This window comes from Lytechinus variegatus, chromosome 1 (assembly GCF_018143015.1).
Source record: "Lytechinus variegatus isolate NC3 chromosome 1, Lvar_3.0, whole genome shotgun sequence".
NCBI lineage: Eukaryota > Metazoa > Echinodermata > Echinoidea > Temnopleuroida > Toxopneustidae > Lytechinus > Lytechinus variegatus.
The window spans coordinates 40,977,594-40,995,812 of NC_054740.1; the positions used below are offsets into that span (position 1 = coordinate 40,977,594).

The 18,219-nt window shown below is 36.8% G+C and overlaps 1 protein-coding gene across 2 annotated transcripts; it reads right to left on the reverse strand.

Moving 5' to 3' along the window:
• Positions 1–1,265: 1,265 nt before the first annotated feature.
• On the reverse strand, positions 1,266–6,267 carry LOC121414154 (lengsin-like). Of its 2 annotated transcripts, none has more exons than XM_041607237.1 (3): positions 5,944–6,267; positions 3,932–3,998; positions 1,266–2,801 (listed from the first exon to the last, which is right to left on the reverse strand). In XM_041607237.1, exon 3 carries the CDS (start codon positions 2,799–2,801, stop codon positions 1,455–1,457), a length of 1,347 nt encoding a protein of 448 aa, XP_041463171.1. In that variant the 5' UTR covers positions 3,932–3,998; positions 5,944–6,267; the 3' UTR covers positions 1,266–1,454. The 2 variants fall into 2 exon arrangements, with proteins under 2 accessions (XP_041463171.1, XP_041463164.1); XM_041607230.1 differs by having other exon boundaries at positions 1,266–2,807.
• Positions 6,268–18,219: the final 11,952 nt, after the last annotated feature.

Sequence of the window (18,219 nt, forward strand, 5' to 3'; positions counted from 1 at the left end):
ATGATTGGTTTGACCTGGTTTCTATGAAACCAAATTTACACTTTTTTTGTAAAATGTCTTTCCCCAAGATGATACATATTTTTATTTTGGTGCTGTGCTGGTGTAAGGACCAGCGCAACACCAACACCAAAAGATTGACACTGCATTTGAAAACACCCATTGCATCCAATCTAAATGGAGAGGGAAAGAGGGGAAAGAGAGAAGCGAAGGCCACGGCATTGGATCTTTAGCCCATCCATTGGTGTAGAAATGAAACAATCGTTCTTCCCATTATATAGCCACTGGGCCTCAATCAGAAAAGAATACTACAAAACTGCAGTTTCATGTTTTTCATGTTTTTACTTTGTATTATTTTTCATTATGAATGAAAAGAATATGACTATATACTGTACATAAACATCTCTGACACAAAAAGATTGGATTGATGACAGTATAGTTACAGTAAACTATTAATTTGTCAAATGTTGGGAAGATGCATAGGTAAACAGCTTTCCTCGATCTTGATTTGCTGGGAAGCAGTGTTACTACGGGAACTGTTGGATAAAACAGGACTTGTCGGATAAAACCTGACAAGTCCTTTCTCATAAGTTGCTTTCTTTTCCTTTTTTTCTTTTTTAATGGATTGACTGTATGTTATTATAATCTGCAAACCTGTGTGCTTTGAAACACCAGTATAAAGAGTCCTACAAATATCATTATTATTATTAAATGCTTCCCTTGTTCTAATCGGTGTCATAAATTTTTTTTTTTTCAATTCTATAAAGCACGAACCAGGACCCATAACACAAAACTTGGTCAATCATCATAGCACATTTTTTAAAATGATTTATTGCATTGACTACAATGTACAATTAGTCCTAAAAACCAAGCATAAATGATTTATCGCTAACCATTGTGTCATGGAACCCTGATTAATCTCAAATTTACTATAATTGTAGTTGTACAGAAGTAGTCTGGGATTAGATTAAAAAAACTTTATACCAGTAAGAATTTCCGCAATTTTGTTACAATTTATAAGAAGCCATCAGATCATGCTTTTAGAGTATTTATAAATGATAGGCTAGATAAAACAAGGACTTTATTTTCCTGTGGCCAGGGTGAGAAGGTCAGATATTGATGATACCATCAAAACAAAGTAACAAACAACATAACTGTTTGAATTTCAGATATTGTGTTGGATCATGGACCTTTGTTGTAGCTTAAAAGTTCAAATGTAACAAGAAATTCATCAGAAATTAATTTATTTCAATCTTGAAAAATATGACTTTGCATTACATGATGCATTATTCAGACAAATATGTATATTGATAAATCTCATCTAATATTCAGTTGTAGAACTGGTGTACCAAAAAAATGTTGAACTAAAGCATTAGTTTTCTATTTAAAAGTGATATCATAATGCTACACATGCTATACATCTATGAAAAATAAAATCATCGTGTGAAGGCTCAATATCACATATATTCAAAATAGTAATCATATTCCCAGTTCTTGTTTCCTGTTGCCATTGCTGTAGTCATCAGTTGATCCTCCTGCTGCTTCAGCGATAGGAAGCAGTTAATGAACTCATCTCCTAAGGCATCACAAAGGACAGTATCGGCTACCAGAGCGCTCAGAGCGTCATGTATGTTGTTTGGAATACTAGCTGTGAGAGGAGGTAGGGACTTCTCGTCCATCACGTCGCCTTTCACAGGAGGCGGCAAAGGAAGTTTGTTGGCGATGCCATCAATGCCCGCTGCAATTGTCGCTGCCATGACAATGTAAGGGTTGCAGCCACTTCCTGGAAGGCGGTTTTCAATGAATGTTCCACGATCTCCCATGACCCGAACCCGCACGGCCGTACTGCGGTTATCGTAACCCCATGATGCGTTGACGGGAGATTGTTCATTTGGAACGAAGCGTTTCATGCAGTTGATGGTCGGACACATCAGGACAGCTAAACCCGGAACATGTGATAGAATCCCCGCCACCCAGTGACGACCATTCTTCGATAACCCTGTAGGATGATCCTTGTCAAACAGCATAGGATGCTTGCGTTTCGTATCCCAGAGAGAATGGATGAAGTGCCCTGACGATCCGTTGCCATCGCTGTATGGTTTTGTCATGAAACTGGCAATATGAGAATTCCTCAGGGCGATTTCTTTAATTGACGTTCGGAAAGTGTATGCGGTATCCGCTGCTTTCAGCCCAAACGCTGGTCTGTAGGACATCCCGATTTGTCCAGGTCCATATCCTGTATCCATGTTCAATATATCATACCCAACTTGCGGAAGGTAATCGCAGAGTGGCTCCAAGATGCCTTCCACCTTCGGAAGCCGAACCGTTGCTCCGAAGTTCCTCCCTGAAAAGATTGGTTTTCTCTCCACTGCATTCTCCACACAAAACTCGTATTTGTTCGTAGAAAGAAGCGTGTAACCGACTGCATTGAGTCTTGCAATCTGACGACGTGCCACATACCTCGGGTAACCTACAACAGGCTGGCCATCAATCGTAGGATTCATCAGCACCCGAGCAGAGGACTTTGCCCAGGGCACGACTTGAAAGGTCTCCAAGTCTGGAAACGCCAGACAGTTTCCGAAGCCAATCTCTTCTCCGTACCCGGTGCCAGACGCCAGGTTACCTTGAGGATCCGAGGACATCAGGGTGCTGATGCTGAACTTGACACCTTCAGTGGTCCTTCTTTGAAAGGATGCAGCCGGGAATAGACGGCAGTGAGATATACCATATACATCGGGCATCTCATAGCGAATGGTTGAGATACCATTCTTCTTGATGATGGCTTGAATTTTGTCCACATCCATCTGTTCCTGTCATAAATCATATTAATTCATTATCAACTTCTGTCATGAGTCAAACTTAGTATATAGGGTTTAGTAGGAATGGCTATGGATGTACAAATATTATCAATATTGGTAAGTGGACCTTCTGAAAAGTGGCTCTTGCAACCCAAAATACTGATTGTTAATTCATAAGGAATCCTGGTTCATGTTGCACATATTTAGTAAATACTCAGATGAATTCATTGATTTGATGTGAGTATTCACAAGAAATTTTAGAACTTCCAAAAATTTATATATTTTTGGATTTGATACAATAGTTAGTCAGCTTCCTACAGTCAACAGCTTTTCAAACATTGGTCAATCATTGTTAAGGATTATTTTAGGTAGATATTACCAAACAATAGCAAAAACACATGTAGCTATGAAGCTACTCTATACGAAATAATCTAATGAAAAATAATTCAAATCAAACTCAGATTTCATAGTTGAATTATAATTTTTTGAATTATAATTATAATTTTTTAATAAAATCGTACCATTAAAGGTTAAGTTCACCCCCAGAAAAATGTTGATTTGAATAAACAGAGAAAAATCAAGCTAGCATAATGCTGAAAATTTCATCAAAATTAGATGTAAAATAAGAAAGTTATGGCATTTTAAAGTTTCGTGTTTCAACAGTAATATGCACAACTTAGTGACATGCAAATGAGAGAGTCGATGATGTCACTATTTCTTTTGGTTTTATTGTTTAAATTATACAATATTTCATTTTTTACAGACTTAACTATAAGGATCAACTTCACTGAACCATATAGTATTAAACAATGCTAATTCCACATGTTCAGGAGGAATTACTAGTAATCGTTTCACTTGACAATGAGGAGAAAAATATAATATTTCATATAATACAATACAAAAGAAATAGTGAGTGGATAACATCATCAGTCTCCTCATTTGCATACTGACCAGGATGTGCATATAAGTGTTTTGTGAAATTAAGCGAAACTTTAAAATGTCATAACTTTGTTAGTTTACATCCGATTTTGATGAATTTTTCAGTGTTATGCTTGTTGGATTTTTCTATCAAATCAACTTGTCCTTTAATTTATACTACAAATACCATGTCAGAACAAAATTTGTGATCGTCTTACCGTGTTTTCATGCAGAACTATTATATGCAAGAACCTTCATTCTCAAACTGTCATAAACGGTTTCAATCTGAAAACAAAATGTCAAAGACACTTCTTAAGCCTGTTTCAATAAAGACTTGAAAAGGAGTAGAATATTTTTTTCTGAAAGAAACGAGAGGGATAAGGGGTAAGTGAAAACGGAAAGAAAGGGGGATTGTGAAGTGGAAAGTGAATGAGGGCCAATGAAACTTAAGATTGAATTATATGTGTGCCTGTAGAAATATTAACAGGGGCAGAAGAAAACAAATGAACGATAACTTGAGGAACTTATAATGTGCGGAAAGAGCAAAAGGTTAAAAGATGATAATGAACAAGTGCTTTGACATTGGAGCAAGAAAGATCACATGACGATTTGAATAGAATTCTTAGACCAAATAATGGCAAGATTTACCTCGATTCAAATCATGTGACCCGTTTTTATTAGTCATCCAAAGTACAATAAAACTTTTGGGTATAGAAAACGCATTTGTTGTCGGGAGTTACTAAAACTACTGTTGGAGGCAGAGCCTAAACTTACATACACAAAAGAAGTTCAATTTCGCTTGAAATTGTTTTTAAAGACAAATTCACGATGAGATTCTTTTGTGAAAATAGTAATATTTAAACGTCACGTAAGTCCACTATATTATGATTGACAAGAAAAGAAGATACAGCGATCCCATCAAAGGCTCATTGTTTTGATTTTTTTTAGCTTTCCAGTCTCCTGGCCTTTTCACACGTGAATCTTGACTCATCATTGTAATGATGATTGCCATTGGAATCGTAACTGTGATTAGCGTTGGTGATTTTAATCATGTTCTATTTTGGTTTAACACGTGCTAAATATTCGTCATTATAGCCTCATTTTTCACTAATCATCATTCAGAATAGGCGATTTTTGTTTACCGTGTGAAAGGGTGGCAAAGATTTTGGACAATACATTATCATGATAATGTTCCTTTATATTTCGGAAAGTATCATTCCCTAAAAATAAAAAAAAAACGGGGAAATGGAATAGGAGAGAGAGAGAAAGAGAAGGAGGGAGTGAAAGGAATGAGAGTGGGAGAGAACCCGTCGAGAACGGGAGAAAGAAGAGAGGCAGATCAAGACGAAAATTGTCGGGAAAGGAGTTATGAGTGAGGATGTGTTTGATGACAAGGCCAAAATTGGGAAAGCGTTAGGAGAGGGAGGAGAGAGATGATAAGAGGATGAGAAAAAATTATAGCAGCTTCGCCCTAAATACAAGAAAGCAGTGAAAATTATTTTCAGCTCGCGGTTATCAATATTATCTTACTATCAATATTTTTTATTGAAATCATGAAGCCTATCTATATACCTTTTCTTAATCGCACCTGCAATACAGTTTAATTTATGTTGGTTAAGTCTATTTCTCAGCAGCAATGGTAAACTGCATTCCGTTTATCACTGACACTAATGAAGCATTTTCGTCATATTTACCAGTTTAATAGCATAAGGATTGACCAAATCAGATTGACTGGCTTTTGAATTGTGGGTTTACATCTTCGTTATTTAGAAAGAGAGAGTGAGGGGGTAGTTTCTAAATTGATATATTATCTTTCAGAATTTTCCTCTTCTTTTCTAGAAACGCAATGTTCAAATATATCTAATATATTTAAATGAAACAGTGATTATTAATCATTCATAGGCTAGATAATTCATCATTCATCTCCGTGCAGACACGGGTTAAGCTATATACTCACATAAAAATGATCGATCTTGACAAAAATGATATATTTTATATAATCTTGATCAATAGACATCCCCACCCCCTTATCAATACGATAGGACCTAATAATGTGTCCAACCCGATTCGACATGAAGACTCACTTCTATTACAAATCATAAACACATATATCATCACATTTATATAGATTTCTAATTATTCAGTTCATTCCGCGGTTGTAAATTATGAAACATAGTGAAATTTACCGAACGCATAACAATTCCAGTATTTTTTTTTTATAAAATCTTACCTTGTATTATACGTGCGTGCATGTGTGCTTTCAATCTGGGATCTCCACTAAAAACGGCTCCTTTGTGAAAAGTCCGCACACTGCAGCTTCATGCAACATACCACTATAAGCCCAAGACAGTGGTTAAAAGAGTAGTATCTATATAGAGTCGATCCAAACAGATCGGGCTCCCGATTGTATAAAAAGAAACCACAATTCAAAGAAACAATACAGTGAAAGTGGCCCCAACTTACTCCCAAGCAAACAAAACTTCTAGTTCGTTTGCCGGGAAAAGAGAATTCAAGTATATCACCGCATATATATTTCACTTTCAATGCTGTGCAAAGGGTGAGTCAATCATTGTCATGTTAATGAGCATTCGTTTTAAAAAGAAGAAAAGTACATTTTAAGAGCGGGTGTGTGATTGTGATTGAGATGGATGATATGGACTGATGGGTTGTGATAATGGTAGTGGAATGCGGAGAAAAGACGGTGATTTTAATAAGTATTGCTATCTACTAGGTATTGTTACTATTATGAGGGGAACTGAATGAAATCAGTGATGGAACAGTGAACGATCAACGAGTTTGGCTAGCTCTTTTTTTGTTCAGTTAGGTAGAATCATTGGCGGCGGAAGCCAAAAATTTTAGGAGGGGACAAGCCAAAAAAAAAAGGTCATCAACAAGAAATTTAGGGGGGACACGTCCCCCCGTCCCCCCGCTTAATTCGCCGCCTATGGGTAGAATAGAATGACTCAACGAGCTTCATTCTAAAGTACCTGTAAATTTATAAATGCCGCCCACTCTAACAAACTATCTCTGTACTATTTTGAACCACCTGCCCCTCCCACCCCCACGAATGCGATGAATGTGGAAGTTTGCCCAAATGCCAAGTGGGTTTATTGATAAAAGCAAAAAAACAACCAAACAAGATAGACATGTTCAAAGAAGTTTCAATCTTGGGTGAAATGGGTCAAACTATGCTGCCCCTCGAGGGGATATTCATTTCAGTTCAAATCGATTCTTTTTATTGTCGTGTCATTTTAAAACAAACACAAAAATGTCGCCAGACTCTTATAACAAAAAGGTGCATAGGAAAAAAAGTATCACTTATCAGTCACAAATAATTAATACATCAAAGTAATACATACATGTTAATATAAATATGCAAATACCCTTTGGCTGTTCGCATGCGTGAGCACCCACAGCGCACAGCAAAAAGTTGTTTAAATTTTGTTCACAACGCTGTTTACTATATGAACGCGGACAATAGTTGTTTAAACAGTAAAGTTTAAGTTTTAATATTTATTTCTCAATAAATTAAGCATAGTTCTTTAAGCTGTTAAACAACTACTGTGCGATTCATAATTAAAGTAAACGGCGTTGTTAAAAACTTTAAAAAGCATTTTTACTGTGCGTGGCAGTATGGGTATGTGTGGACCTTATTGGACCCCCTCTTTCTCAGTATGCCTCTTGTTAGTGCCCAAAGAAACGGATATAATTAAAATATGCATCACTGGAATACGAGTAAATAGAATGTATGATTTGCGGTCTAAGTATATCAATAGCATGGCCTCAAATTAAAGCAATAACAAATATTTCACAAATTATATGATAATTTTGCAGTTGATAAATTAGAACGACGTATTAATACCTGATGATTATTGATTTGATAAGAATAATTCTGCCCTGTTAATTGACAGATTGTCGAGTGAAACAGTTTCTGACAGCATATAGTTGTTTTTTTCCTGCATTTGATTTGTTTTGTTATGCTTTTCCTTTTGTTTTCGTTTCGTTTAATTTGTGACTCTGTTTTTTTTTTGTAATTTATCATCATAATTTATGTTTGATAATTTGTTTTTTTTTTAAATCTTTATTTGTATTGTAATCCTTTATGTTTGGATTTGAAATCAATCAAAATAAACTTAAACATGTCATTTGCACCTTTTATATTATTGACCAGCGCCCCCCCCCTCTTGTTCCTATATGAGCCCCTCATTTTTGGCGTCAGTTCTCAAGACCTCCATTCATGTTAAATTCTAGCACCCCATTTGCAGAGGACCATCTAATAGGTCTCAAACTCCTCGTTTCATCAGCATCTGGTTTCAGATTTTGGGGTCACCCATCCTACCATTTCCAATGCCGGGGTGCCCCCCCCCCCCCGTATTGCCTCTTTCATTTTTACGACTTCAAATTATAAATAAGAGATAAATTTATACTAATTCACCGAGAGGCAAACAATGAGAAATATACAAAGGTTTGGCGAAAATAAATAAAAACAGAATTATCGTCCATATCATAGTTACGGATTAAGATTTCATTTTGTGACGTCACATGAAAGAAGCCCGCCATATCGGATATAAATTAAATAAAATTCCATCAGGGGCTGATCCAAGATTTTCCAGGGGGCGGGCATATTTTCCGGATTAAAATATGACAAGCCAAAAAATAAGGTTTTCATCTAAAATCTAAGGTCATTTCGTCCGAAAACGGATCCTCGCTTTCAAGGGGGGGGGGGCACACTTAGGTGAAAATGGTATATTTACATTAAATTTTGATTATAGCTGTCAAGGGGGGGGGGCACTAGTCGGATGTGCCCCCCCCCCTGGATCCGCCAGTGAATGCCATTTTCTTAATTGAGAGCAGTATTACCTGAGCAATCAAATACATCGTTCCATTCATGATTGGAGAAAAAAATATTTCAAGTCATCATGAGCAACAATAATTGATAAATGAGAATTTATGGAATAATTTAGATGTCTTATTGGTTATGGTTACCTAGCTTCTCGATCGGATGTGACGTAACAAAATAAACCACCAAATGTTTAAAACCCTAATTCTAAGTCTATTATTGGGTACGACACGAGTGGGATTTGAGTTAAAGCGCATGCATGTTCGTGTTTGTATAATAAAGATTTTTCAATTTATTTCAATTTTTCATATCAATTTCTATCTTCACTTGTGTTAGTTAGGTCTATTATATTACTCTTGACTTAGTTTGCTGTATACAATTTATTTTTCATTTTTTATATTCCACATTGTCGATCAGCTTTAGAATAAATGCTAGATATATAGGCTAATACTCTTGATTTGAATGTGACTTGATTTGTCGTATATGGGGGGGGGGGGCACTGCAATGGCGAGGTGGACACTGGCGTACAGTTGGGGGGGGAATGGCCCCTCCCCCAAAAAAGTAATTCAACGTCCAAGAAAAAGGGGAAAGGGAAAAATGGAAAGAAAAGTTGGTGAGATATGGTGTTAATTTGTTCATTTTAATCGCAATCTACCTCAAAATTGGATTTTCATTTAAAAAGCTAGGTCAAAATTTCTTCTCGTCCGCTTTATTCGCTCGTGCATTATTTCACGTCATGCTTCACGCGATGACAGTCGACGAATAAAGAAGCCAAAATAATAGGGTTAAACGCGTTTTAACTACTTTGCTTCCCTTTATTTATTTGATATATACACTGAATATATATACATTGAATACATAGTGGCATGAAATATTAATTGCCTGATAATGAAACAGCACTAAAACGTCAAATTTCCTTTAAAGCGCATTGATCGCATCTGTCTGGATGTTGAATTGAAATGGGGCTCACTTGCCACCAGGAGGGCATCATTTAATCCTGCGATAGTGGATTGACTGAATGCTTTCCTGATCAAGGAATCTTTGGAAATGCAGAATCGTTTGATGATCAAACCGTCGGTAGTTGTTTTGTAGAACACCCGAGATTCCATGGGTTCCGCTTTCGTTTTTGTCATCCCATCTAAGTAGAAGTTGTTGGTTCTTTTAGGTGAGGGAAATTCTCTAGATCGCCTCCAGCCAGCAAATCGGTACATCAGATTCTCTGCTCTCTTCTCGATACGCAAAATACCCTTGATCATGAATCTCTTAGCGCGGCATTCTTCAGGACTCGTGCTCGTTTGAGCGATCTCGTTCATCTCCAGGACCGCCTCGCTCTTCATTATCACACGACGCAGGAGTTCGTCACCATCGCTCACCGGCTTGCAATTTTTCAGTCGCTTGTCTCTCATCTCGCCGAGGTGTTTCCCCGCGGCACACAGCTCCTGTTCTAAGATCTTGAGCCTTCTGAAGATGTAGGCGCAGAAGAGAGCAGTGTTTCGGAAGTAGATGAGGATTTCCTGATACTGCGATATCAACGACGACGGGGATTGTGCGACATCACATTGTGACTTCACAGTTCGGATGAGACTTCTTTCATCTTGCGAAATCATCGTAAGGAATGTCGAAAAGTTAATGCATCTTGAGATAACGCTGGTATTAGGAAGGTGGCAAACGTCAAGAACGTTCCAACTGTCATCGTTTAAAGAGTCTGGCAACCCGGTGACCCTTATCTTATAAAATGCATCCTCCACCAATACTTTCCTTTTACGTTCACCGATTTGCTTCTGGGGAAAGATACTTGGTTTGATTAGGTAATAGAACAGATCGGAAAACTTACGAATTAATTCACGGTGATGACGAGATGAGAACAACTTAGCAATCCGGTGTCGCCTTCTAGCAAAGTGTGATCTTAGACAATACTCCTCATCACCATTCTTTTCAATTTTCGTTGGCAGGAGAGAGACTTCATCTTCTTGGCTTACGTCTTCGGTCACGTCTGACTTACCCTTGGACATCATGTTCATCTTGTAGTCTAGAAAGAGCCTTCGGACCAAACTGATCTTGGCTTGCAGGATATCTATCGAGTTGAGAAGCATTAATTGACCCCAGCTGATGTCATCTAGGGGTTCTTCAGTCCTCTGCAGAACACCAAGATTAAGAGAACGTGCGCCATCCTGGTCAGTCGGTCCATGCCTTGCTCCAGAAACCATTTGGACATTCTGTTGGATGGTGGTCAGCTTTCCAACCACGCGCATGACTCGACATCGGGCACGGGCGAAGATCACGTCATCTACATCGTCATCGTAGTCGTCGTCACTGTCGCTGCTATCGGACAGGGTTGGAAAGTTTATGCATGCAGTGGGCCCCTTCTTCGACCACCAGGACTTTAGTTTCTGGAGCCTTTCCTGGTGTTTGGATGAGATGGCTTCTTCTGAACCATCGTCAAATTCTGGAGATAATTCTGATGGAAGTGGGATGGAGTCTTGTTCTCTGACGAAAAAACAAGAAAATAAAATATAATTGTAAGAAACGCACAAAGTTGGTAAAGTAGTATTTTACTATAAAAAAAGATAGGGGTGCATGGCTGCGATTCAAAGGATAAATTTAAATGACGTGTTTTTCGCCCAGCAACGTATGGAGCTAGGATTCAAGAAGAGCAATCGATTGTCCAAGAAGTAGTTTAAGTTATATAAATTATTACAAGGGCCGGACAAAATAGGAAATGTAACAATCACTCTGAATCTAGGACAAAACTGCTGCTCCAGTTCACTAATTTTGACATAAACTTCTCGTCATTTGTGCATCCTTTGGTCTCCGAACCTTCTGTAGGGGACAAAATAGTATAGAGAGGGCAAAAGAAATGTTTTACCAGAGATCGAAAATGTTAAAAGGGAGAACACGTATAAAAATTATTATGTGCTAGAGACCATTCGGTAGATAATAATAACGTCCCGATATGCGCTTCCAAAGGACTTGGATTTTATTACCATGGCTTTAGCCCCGCAGCCTTTTACAGCGCGGTGGCATTTCAAGGAATAAATTCCTGCCGGGTATACCCATTCATCTTTTCTGGGTTGAGAGCAGCACAACAACGTGGATGCATTCCTTGCTGAAGGAAAGAGCGCCATGGCTTGGATTCGAACCCACGACCCTCTGTTTCAAAGTCAGAAGACTAATCCACTGGGCCACAACGCTATATGCTAATTTCTAACGAGGGGGGGAGGTTGCTTAAATAGGCCTATATAATTTATGCAGAAAACAATTCAGACACTGAAATAGCAACGCATTTGGCTCAATGCCAGGGTATAAAAAAATACAATCACAACCAATCAATATCTAATGACTGACTATTATGATCCATATAACATATCAATATTCTTTCATAAACTTGTGGAGCAGGACTTCTAAAAATCATTTGCTGCTCAATAACATCTATGCATATACTTCAAGGTAATATACTAGTACCGAGTTATCATTTGAACCTGTTATTAATATTTAGAATCTACTTTTTGTATGATGAATGTTGCTATGTCCGGTGTATAGCGACAGATCTGAATCAGCCAGGTATGGTTCTTAACAGCAGATATCGTTCTTTACTCGGAACCATGTCTGCCGGGTTGACGCAGTTCAATTCTATCATTATTCATTCTCCTATTACAATATACAAATCAAATTAGGTCCTTTATCAATTTGAGGGAAATTGATATCGTGTGCATGCAGATCGAGAAACGATAGCAAGAACGATGTCTGCCGAAGAGAAATATGTTCTGAATCCGCCGAAGTTGGAACACGATCTAGTGAAAGTGTTCCCAGAATCGTATCTGCCTAGTACCGGATCCTGGCCCTTTACTTATTTCTCTTCATTGGCTCCCTGTAAAGAAGAGAATTGTCTTTAAATTACTTCTTTTTGTCTTCAAAGCCTTTAATAACCAGATGCCAAAATATATCAAAGATAGCCTTGCTTCCCATAGACCAACACGCCCCACCTCCGTTCATCTAAAGACCCATATTTGCTTGCCATACCCAAAACTCGAACAAAAACAGGTGATCGCACATTTAGTATTACTGCTTCTAAAGAATGGAACAACATCCCCACTTTTCTTAAATCATCAAACTCTTTAGATCAATTTAAGAAACTTTTAAAAACATACCTCTTTTCCGATTTATTTCTTTTGCATGTATTTGGATTGTAATTATTATGTACTTTTGTTTTAAATCGTTTGTAAACGCTGTGATACAGTTAACTATGGAGAGCGTAAATGCTATATATTATTATTAACCATTATATTAAGAATAAATGAGAGAAAAAACACAGATGGGTGCCAAAAAAAGTGACACAATCGGCACTCCAATGAAGAGCCGTTAATCTAACCTAAAAATGTATTGACATCCTCCTAAACATCATCAACATGTAAAATTTAACAACCAAATAAAGCACTAATATAACAGGAAGAAATGGCAAAAATGGGGGCGCCGGATGATTCATAACAGCTTTGATTTTTTTAATTGTGAGCTACGGGCCCGGGGCTCATCGACTATGAACGAAATCACAAAAGGATGAAAAAAGTGGGCGCTAAAGCCCCCCCCCCCTCGGGGCTGGTTCCGCGGCCCCCGATGAGTTTTATCTTTGAGACGGCATTAGTAATATATTGATCGGACAGAAACTTTTTTTTTTCCTCTGGAAATTTAAATGAAACTGCTGGTAGATCCTAGGCAAATAGATCTAAATGTATATTTTTAATATACAAAAATATCAATATGTTTTTATACAGATGTCGCATCACTCACGTCTGTTTGTTGTTATCTTGCGAGATGTCTGCCATTTGCCAAAGTTATATTGTGTCATGATGTTTTAAGCCACTAATGTTGCGTTTTGCTTGGCTGTCTCGGTAACAATAGCTATGCGCTAGCGGACGTTTCGCGACTTTCACCTTCGCATTCATGACGTATTATTGCATTGTGACATGGCGCGTACTTGAGTTGCTCAATCAGAAATGACGTAACATGTGAGTGGGTGATATGTCAAACTTGGTTTGATGGATCGGTGTGGGGCATTAATATTGGGTTGATTTTTGTGCAATCATGCACCAACATCGATTTCGAAGCTTATCCTGGGATGAATCTCGCACCATGCAAGAACAGGTTTCATGAAACCTTTCAATAATTGTAAATTTCCCACCCGGCAGCTACCATGGTAATATGAATCAGTAGCCATGCACTGACAATCAAACCTTCCACGACAGTCACCATAATAATGGCATGATAAAAAAGTACCATAATTAAAAGTCTTTATGAAACCCGCCGACGGGTCCAACTCGCGAGGTACGGATCAATAATTTGGCGCGATTTTATCTTGCTTTTAAATAAATTCTTTTTTTGATGAATAAGTTTATCACTACAACAGTGAAAACCTTTATTTTATCAAGAGTTTTGTGTTTTCTCAATAAAAACCCACGTTGTAGAATAATTTGATAATTACTTTTTAGTTATGATTTAAAAAAAAGACCTTTAAAGATGACAGATCACTCTGCTCCCCTCGTTTTGTGTTTTCCCTCATTGTCTCTACCCTTCACCTCCTCCATTCGCCCTTCCTTCCCTCTCAATCTCTCTCTCCTTCCTCCCCTCTCGTCATTTCTCCTTCCCTCTCAATCTCTCTCTCCCTCCTTCCTCCCTCCACATGTCACCCGCTCCCTCCCCTCTTAACATTCCCCCCACGCTCTCTCTCTCTCCCCCATCCTGCTTGGCTTCTGACCCTTTAATACTTGACCCCTTTGTTTCTCTCTCCCTCCCCCTCTCTCTCTTTTCATTCCTCTTGCATATTTCAATCCGACTCTAAACGCTCCATAATAACTCCCTTAACAAGTTTTTTTTCAGCCAGAAGAAAAGATTCTACATTTATTTCCTTAATTCGTAGTAGAAACATTAACAAAAAATTACATCATTTTCCATTTCATGAAAAGAAAGACAAAAATCTAAGAAAGATTTAAAAATCCATAGAATGTTGTACATTAACATAAACGGAATGCATGATTTCAAACTCATCTAAATATTGAAAATAAGAATTCATTTAAGAAAATGGGAAATGAGAAATAAAGCTTTACATCAGGAGGGATGTATTTCATTATCAAGGTCAAGTGATCAATGATATATCCGCACTTGCCACATATATTTACACAATTCTGACATGTAAAGAAGTGAGTTTTTATTAGACTTTATAGTACATGATTTGAGAAAGTGGGTAGAATCCACTTGCCTTTTATACCACAATTACGGCCACATTTGAATTATTCAGAACAAAATATGGCAACAACAAAATAATTTACCCCAAATCAACAATTTGTATAAAATGGGACAATATATTCTGGGCTTCAAAAGAAACTGATCAAACTTTGAATGGGCACTGCACAAATTCCACTCAGTCAAAATGAACAATATTTTTACACAGGCTAGCTTGGATAATCTTTACTAAGTACATGTAATAATTAAGAGATTGGTACAAGCGAAGAGAGCCCTTCACATCAATCGGTTTCAGAATCCAAAGTCACAAGATAAAGACCAATGAAAATGAGATGGGATTGAACAACTTCCCAGTTTACATTACACATGATCTTCATGGGCATGAGGTAGTGACTCGCTCAATCAAACAGAAGCTACAGGATATTAACATCAATGTTTTAAATTACTGGAAAAAAATCACACAGCCACACCCCCCCCCCCCCCCGGGATGTCCCAGTATAAGGGATAATCTCAACACAGTGGCCCTCATTCTGAACCGAGGTTTAATTGCAACTCTGGTTAAAAGTTTCAGAGTAACTATGGATAGCTGTTACATAGATCATTAACAGTAGAGGTTCAATGTATCTGCTCATTTGACTCTCAAATCATGCTTTACTGTCTGGGAATGATGAATAACGGTAAGACATTTTTCTTCACCAATAAAGAATGTACAAAGAGTACAGTAAACATAACATACTATGTGAACAAATTTTGACATGTTTGGCTTCCCATAAATCTGGGACAAACTTATGGGGTGTTGCAAGAAACTTGCAAACTTGCGATCAATTGCAAGTCCATTTTTGGTCCCTAAATCAACATGTCTTGTAGTCAATTGCAAATTAGTGATTGATTGCTAATCTGCTCCTAGAAACAAGAAGTTTAGTCTGATTTGCTACAGCTAACGTTCATCTATCAAGTTGTTGAATTGCAACAGAATATTTGCAATTGATTGCAAATATTTTCTTGCAACACCCCCTTAGACCATGGTCTGAGTTAAACCCCAGTTCAGAATACCCGTAATTGTGTGTCTGTGTGTACCTCACTCAGCCACACACAGATAACCACTGTATTCAGATTGTGGATGTATGCAGTGCCCTTGTGAAGTTTTATCAATTTCTTTTTGGAACCCAATTTATTATGGCAAGGGAGGGTACTCATACACAATATATACACAATCTACTTGTTGGGGGTAATGTGACAATGTCACCAAATGATTGACATATTTTTCAAGACAACTGCAGATAACAAGCAAACTATAAGTGGTATATCTACTCAGTAATGACTACATGAATTCATACTGAATTGAGAAAACACATCTAGAATTCTTCAGGGGGAATAACAAATAGAGATATGCGATAATATTTAAAATTGATTGCAAATTTTTGTTCACGGATTGCAATAGATTTACCTTTACGATAATATACAATTGATTGTAATCAAAATAAGTAATTCATTGCAGGGACCGAGGCCCCATTGCACAAAAAATTACTAATATGGTAACTTTGCCATCCAATAGTAACTACCATGGTAATGATGATCAACGGCCAATCAAAATCAAGGATTCCATGCAAGTGACCATGGCAAGGCAAAGTTACATGTACCATAATGGTAATTTCTATGCAACGGGCCCCCGATATTGTAGATTAATAAAATGCAATCAAAATCTACACCACCATAATTATCAGACTAAACCATAAGAAGAAAATTTAATTATTTTCAAAGCTGAAAATCAGTATTTTGGTGAAGAAATAATTATTCCCAAAGAAACACCATAGGAAAGCACATAAACTAAGACTTCAGAAATCAGTATTTTGCATGAAACATCCAACCTCTATATCAAGAACAGGAACAGTAAGGTACAGTAGGTAAAGTCCAACTCTCTATGCTACATACCATGCAAAAATGTACACATTTAAACTAGATACTGTTTTCTTTTCTTACTGATATATACATGTACAAATAGAAATCAAATGCATGACATTATTAAAATCTGAAAAATGAGAAATTAATAAAAATTTGAATTCTAAATTGATCATTCTAAAATCTCAGTTGACAGTTCTAAGCTTACAATACAAACATGAAAGACATTGAAGGAAATATCAACATGCATTACATTCTTCAATGATTTGCTGATTATTAATACTTTTCACTGATGTAAAAAGAAATTACAATTTTTTAGCTACTGTTTTATTGTACTGTTGACCTTAATCAAATCATCTTGTGATCCCTCAAAAAATTACTCATTAATACTTTCATATTAGTAGTACTCTTTGTGACTTTGGTTTCAATTTGAATAAAGGACTTTGTGAATACATAAAAGTGAAAACTACTTTAATTTTCACATTTACAAAATTTAGTATTATCATAATTATATTAATGAAAGCTGATACCCCTAAGAACATTTCTTTTATTGAAGGTATAATAAACAAGTCAAAATGAAAAAGAAAATCAGTCTGCTAATCTGAATTTATGGTATCATTTTTCACTTGGGAACATCATACCATAAGATATGCATAAACCCATGTCTTCTATCACAATGAAAAAACAATAATTGATGTTTGATCTACAATAAAAAAAAAAAAAATCTGCAGGTGATTGTTGCTATATCTGGTAAGCCTCTGACAAGCTTGCAGGATTAAAACGAGGAAAAAATGCTTTCTTAAAGTGCCAAACAAGAAAAAAAAATTTAATTTTTTTTTAGAGTCCTATACTTAACCTAAACAGAAATAACTGCGGTGAAGAAATTGTATCATAAATTTAGTTGATATCTGCTATTATTTTGTAAGAAAAGTTCAGCTTTTGCAAAGACATCTATTTTTTCATAAAGCTTCTAAGCAATACCAATCAATGTAAAAAAATAAAACCAAACAGGACTCTGTATCAAAATTTCAAAGGCCAGTCTAAATCAATGTGCCACGAGTATTTTGTTCAAAACCTTGATGGGGAATTCTGTACATCAGAACCTTTCTCTAATGCGAACATAATGGCCATTGCTACATAAAATAAAAGCAATTCCATGTACATAATTTCTGCATAAAACTCTTACAGGTGTATGGCAGACATGACATATTTGTAAGCATTGAAATTGTGTTTATGTAGCTGTAAACAGAAATATCTAACATCTAATTTGACCCAAACTTTGAAATCATTTCTCCTCACCCCCCCCCAAAAGCAAAGAAAATTTGATAAAATAATTCTACATTCTGACATCCATAAAAACACTCACATATGGGGTAATTATTGTAAAATCTTTAATGAAATATAAAAAAGGTGATTATGAATTAAAGTTATGTATTAAAACAAGTAAAAGTCACTATTCATAGGATTTGATTGGCCTAAATGCCCCTGTCACGGCCATGGTGATTTTTCTTCTCCCAATTTGTGCAGTAATAT

Coding starts and splice junctions, on each gene's coding strand:
- LOC121414154 (XM_041607237.1), bottom strand. CDS start 2,801: ATGGATGTGGACAAAATTCAAGCCATCATCAAGAAGAATGGTATCTCA.